At 42.5% G+C, this 5,654-nt stretch overlaps 1 protein-coding gene across 12 annotated transcripts in view; it reads left to right on the plus strand.

Moving 5' to 3' along the window:
- Nucleotides 1-5,047, plus strand: part of cdk5rap2 (CDK5 regulatory subunit associated protein 2) — a 37,971-nt gene extending 32,924 nt beyond the window's left edge. For 10 of the 12 annotated variants that reach the window (XM_085792987.1, XM_085792989.1, XM_085792992.1 and 7 more), the window contains 7 exons: nucleotides 49-135; nucleotides 781-1,055; nucleotides 1,780-1,929; nucleotides 2,019-2,157; nucleotides 3,156-3,202; nucleotides 3,308-3,362; nucleotides 4,878-5,047. In XM_085792987.1, coding sequence (XP_085649113.1) covers nucleotides 49-135; nucleotides 781-1,055; nucleotides 1,780-1,929; nucleotides 2,019-2,157; nucleotides 3,156-3,202; nucleotides 3,308-3,362; nucleotides 4,878-5,005 — 881 coding nt within the window. In that variant the 3' untranslated portion in view covers nucleotides 5,006-5,047. The remainder of the gene's footprint in view (nucleotides 1-48; nucleotides 136-780; nucleotides 1,056-1,779; nucleotides 1,930-2,018; nucleotides 2,158-3,155; nucleotides 3,203-3,307; nucleotides 3,363-4,877) is intronic. The other 2 variants (XM_085792988.1, XM_085792991.1) reach the window with 1 other exon arrangement.
- Nucleotides 5,048-5,654: the final 607 nt, after the last annotated feature.

A 5,654-nucleotide genomic window follows, 5' to 3' on the forward strand; every position in this document is an offset into this window, starting at 1 on the left:
TTTTCCCCCTGTATATATTCATTCATTTCATGTTTCCATCCATTTCAGATGAAGGGGGCAGATCACCAGGTCGTGAAGGCTGTGATCTCCGTCACTCATTTCAGTCTCACAACGAATACACCAACGTCCTCCATGGTAACAACAACACCTTATCAGATTTGGCTTAATGCTGAAACATACAGTACACTGCCTGTCCAAAAAAAAAAAAAAGTCACAACTTGGATTTAACTCAGCTAATAGGTCAGAGCCTCCCATTGGATAATTACTGCATGGATGATGATGTTTCAGCTGGCAACAACTTATTTAACCCAAACTGATGCAATCTCATTTCTTAAACAACCATGTTGGAACACACATCCTGTGGTCGTGGAGAAGATGTTTGAATTGGTTTCAGAAGGGTCAAATTATTGGTATCGAGCAAATAAAACATCAAAGGAGATTACTGAGACTAAAATTGGGTTAAAAAATGTCCATCGCATTATAGAAAACTGGAAGGAGAGTAGGGAACCATCATCTTCAAGGAAGAAATGTGGTCCAATGTGACCACAGAGTCCAGATCTGAAGAATATTTGAAAAATGAATGCAACTCTGGGCCGAAGTAAATGTTGTGACATTGCAGAAGCTTATTGAAACGATGCCACAGCGAAAACTTACTGAAATCAAAGCTAAAGGCTGTGTGTGACTTTTTTGGGGGGACAGGCAGTGTATTATTAAATACTAACCTGTACAGATCATTGTTGTTATTGAGCATTTTTCTAAAAAAAAAACCCATGTTTTCAGAGGAGAGACGTCGTGCTCACTCGGAGCTGGACGGCCGCGGCTCTGGCGGCTCCTTCAGCAGCAGCTCTGGCGACAGCGCATCCGGCGCTCCTTCTCGCCTGGTGCCGGGTCACAGGATGTGGGCCAATCGCAGCGGCCGCCACATCCTGGGCCTGATCGAGGACTACAACGCCCTGCGCAAACAGATCTCAGAGGGTCGGAAGCTGTCGCGCAGCATGGACGCACAACTGCAGGACTGTATGCACGCGTTCAGGCAGCAGGGCTCTGACAACAAGGTACTGAAGACAATCATGTTGCACGACTGAGAGTTACTTCGTTAAAGGGATACGCCAACTTTTTTTTTTCGTGTCTTGCCTCACTCCCGAGTCCATGACAAGCAGATAGACACCATCCTTTCGACTGTGTGTGCAGTAACAAGGGAGATAGAGCCGTATCGCCTGTAGTTAGCTTAGCTCAAACGCTGGAAGTGCATAGGTAGTGTTAGCCTGCCTCCTACCCGAGCCGAAATCAGCAGTCAGAAGCTGATTTCATTTTAGCTCTAAACTCTGTAAATATATCACTTTATTGACATTTCAAACATTTTTAGGCGAGAAAGTAGCCGCTTAGATCAGCAGTGTGTCATTAATTTGTCTAAATACCAGCTGTTTACAATTTTGTTCGGACGAATTTGGCGCTACTCAAGCTAGCTGTTGTGACCAACGCACTTCTGGTTACTTTCACAAAATAAAACACCTGTTGCCCTTTACATACAGAAAACCATGACGATAGAATTTGTGCTTTTACTTTAAAATAGGAAGCTAACCTACCCTCGATGTAGCTAGCTTGAACCAAAATAAACCGTCTTTGCTTGAACCCTCCGTTTTGACCGATCTCGTCCCGTTACTGGCATTTGACCGCTCAAGATGCCTTACCGGAGAATTAAAAAATGTTGGCGTATCCCTTTTAAAGAGTGAAACGCTGTGGAACAGATCAGGGTTCATGACGCTTCGTTGTTCTCAGGTGATTGAGCAGCAGCATCTGAAGAGCTTGTGCAGCAGCGTGAACACCATGCAGCAGGTGCTGGACGAGGCCGGTCGGCTGCTCAAACTGGTGTGGAGAGTCTCGCTGCCTGCTGCCAACACGGCTGGAGACGGCGGCAACAACCAGCAGGTAAACAACACACAAACACAGTGTGCAGCCTCTCCAGTGATTTATCTACAGACTAAACCGCTTTTCTCCTTTTAATTCTCCATCATCAGGACGAGCTGCTGAAAAACGAGGTAGCCAGACTGAAGAGCAGGCTGACGCAGCAGGAGAAGATGCTGAGTGGAGCCGTGAAACGCCTCCGCACCACCAACCAGCTCAAAGAGGGAATGGAGAGAGTCATCATCGATCAGTGTACGGACTTTTTGTTCCTTTGAAGCAGCTTTATACTGTGTACTACAACAGAATCTACTACTATGAATCTAGTCCAGTTACAGCTCCTTAAATGTGAGGGTTTAAAGCCAAAACCGGCCCACCAGAGGCTCTAATCCGGCCTGCAGGATGAATTTGCCAAGTTTGAAAATTACAGAAGAGGCATACTGTTGGAATAACACATTTTTCTCAAGAAATTTCAGGTTGTTGATAATGTTTTGTAAAAGGATAGTTCATGAACTGTAAACATCTTCATAATGTGCTTTTTTGCACTATAACAAAGGGAAACATGAGATGTTATGCTCGAAGCAGACGGTTCGACACAGTAGTATCGATCTTTCAAAGCAGAAGTATCGCAACAAGATGTTTCGATTCCTTCACCATGCCAAAAATCACATGATAGTTTCACTGATTAACAACCAGAGAGTGCGGTCAGAGACTGAAGCAAAACTCAACCCAAATGATCTTGTTATTTGTATTTTGTACATATAATTTTTTCTATTTCTATCCATGTTGCATGTCTTTATTAGCTTACATACATACAGCATGTTATGATGACACAATCCAATTATTTATAACCCAAGTGTAACAGAAAAAACTGTCAAAAATTTCGAGATGCACATACAACCTTATGTTTATTGTTCCGTGCAAATGCCATGTTGAAGGTTGACCAGCAGATGTCGCCATGTTTAATTGTATCAAATGCTTTGAAACACTGAACCGTTTGCTTCATATTAATTCAGTGATTCAGAAAGCTTCGGTTTCTCCATTACTATGTTTTACTGGTCTGACCCACTTGATCAAATTGCGCTGTATGTGGCCGCCTGAGCTAAAATGAGTTTGACGCCCCTGGTTTTAAGTGAGTTCTGTCATGAAACAGGTGAATAATTCATTTTCCAATTGTCATTTTCCTTTCTAGATATTAATAGATGGTTTAACTGCATTACAACATCTGACTTAATGTTTTTCTCACTCTGCAGTGTCTCTGACCCACGGCGTGTTGAAGAAAGCGAGGGGGAACTTAGAGGTGAGTTTACCTAAAGAGTCGATCCAGTGTTAAAATGTCTAAAGACTTTGTGAACAGTGAATCACTCTTCTTCTCCTTCTCGTCCTCTTTGTGAAATAATGCTAGACAAATTACTGTACCCTGTTTGGGCTGAAAGGCCTGTCTGGAGGACCAGACGAAGGTCAGTGCGGTCCAGGTAGCAGCTGATCTGATGCATGCAGTCAGTGACGCCCTGTTGATTTGGGTTTTTTTTTTAGCTGTTGCTGCATGAAACAAACACCAAACAGTCACTTGTTCATACTTGTGTCTGAAACTGACGCAGTATGAATGAATCGTATTAGGATTTCACCCGCTGGACGTTTGAGCGTGTCGTGTTTGAGCGAACGTGTGGAAAACTCATTGCATTTGTGATGCATGGTGAGGTAATTCTACTCGGCTTAGGCATCTGTAAAGGAGGAGTTCAACATTTTAGGAGGCGTGTAGTGTAGATTGACACCACTCTTATGTTTGTCTGTTCAATATGAAGCTACATCCAGGAGATAGTTAGCCTAGCATTAAAAAAAAAGAAGAAAACTCCTCAAATAATGTTTGGAAACGTTATTTCATTCAATCATTTCTCACCTTTAATTAATAAAAACAATTTTTTACCTTCACTGTGACAGGAGAGTTTGGGGACAGAGGCTCTCACTGTTTTATACTATATAAACTCCCTTAAAAAAATGTGGAAACTTTATTTAATTTAATAATTTATCCTTTTTAGTAATACCAATTGGCGTTCATTCCACAAATGCACGATTCTAACAAGTTGTACCTAGTTGTAAAAGGCGACTAATCAGGCTTTACAACGATATAAAATACCACACCAATTGGTTTTATTAAAGGCGAGAAATTATTCTTATAAAAAAAAGTTTGGAAACGTTATTTCATTCAATCGTTTCTCCCCTTTAAAGGGATCCTTCACCCAAAATCGATAATTCACACTCACAATTTTCTACTCACCGTCATGCCAAGGAAGGGTTTGGAGAACTTTTAGCAAGTTATTATCGAAACACTTTGAGTGGATATGAAAATCCGTTCCAAAATCCTTCCTTGACGGTGAGTAGAAAATTGGTGAATTATCAATTTTGGCTGAAGTATCCCTTTAATAATACCAATTGGTGTTGTATTTTATATCGTTGGAAAGCCTGATTAGTCGCCTTTACAACTTGTAAGAATCGTGCATTCGTGGAATGAACACCAATTGGTATTATTAAAAGGGAGAAATTATTAAATGAAATAACGTTTCCACATTTTTTTTAGGGAGTTTATAAACTCTCCTGTCACAGTGAAGTTAAAAATCTGCCCCAAGAAACGTGTTAGACTGTTTTCCCAACATTTCCAGTCTTAATGCCAAGCTATCCACCTGCTAGCTGTGGCTTCACATTTAGCTGACAGATTTAGAGAGTGGTTTCAACCTGCTCATCCATCTCTTTATACTGTAAAGAAGCTAATTTTCGAAATGTTGAACTTTTCCTTTAAAAAAAAACAAAAAAACACAGTGGTCAACCAGATGCATGTGCCTGGAGGCATCAGATAATTTCCTCCTTCCTGCATGTTTGAGGCTAAAAAGCTACGACTTTGTGCCGGAGTTCAGTGTTTTTCTCCCCGAAGTTAAAAGGTTTTATAAAGCGGTGTTGTTGTCGTTTTTCTGTTTCAGGAAATCCCAGTCAATGGCCAGTAGGGGGCGTTACCGACCCTCAGCCTGCTCCCAGACGCTCCGCCAGTAGAAACTCTCAATCCTCGGAGGATCGCAACAGTGACGCCTCTTTGCACTGCAGCTTCTGAATCAGCCGGTTCGACGACGCCCTCCACACTGCTTCTGACGCTAGGGATCCACTGGCGTCAATACGATTTCTTGCCGGACGCGACGCCTCTGAAAAAACGGACGCTTCGGTAGGCGGGAACACAGACCGGCGAGTTAACGGACAGTGGACAAGCAGACCCCCGCCCCCCCGAGCTGTTCTCTATCTCGCTCCCCATTGGACAGTGACCCTGCGTCGGACGCGTTCATTTGCATAAAGTTGAGCTCCGGTCAACTTTTGGACGCGCCGCAACTGCTCGAACGGACGCGCCGCCTACCCAGAATGCTTTGCGGGCGCGTCATTAACGGTTTGACGCGTCCCATAGAAAATGAACTGGCAGGCGCGTCGACGCGGATGAAACGAACGCCAGTGGATCCCTAGCGTGACGATGTAGCTACCTAACGTCCATCATGCCTTATCCTGCTGTACGACCGTCACCTTACTCTCCAGATATCGAAGCCTTTTTGTACTTTACTTGCACAAAACCTGCCTATAATTTGATTTATTTTAGGTACTGAAGTTGTTAAAAGTTTTTCTTTCTTTTTAAAAAGAACATGCATTTGTAAATAGTGTTTCCTGCAATTTAAATATTTTTCCTTTTAATCTTTTTTTTTTTATATATATATATGATG

This window comes from Trachurus japonicus, chromosome 12 (assembly GCF_045865225.1).
Source record: "Trachurus japonicus isolate A0001 chromosome 12, Traja_1.0".
NCBI classification, from domain to species: domain Eukaryota; kingdom Metazoa; phylum Chordata; class Actinopteri; order Carangiformes; family Carangidae; genus Trachurus; species Trachurus japonicus.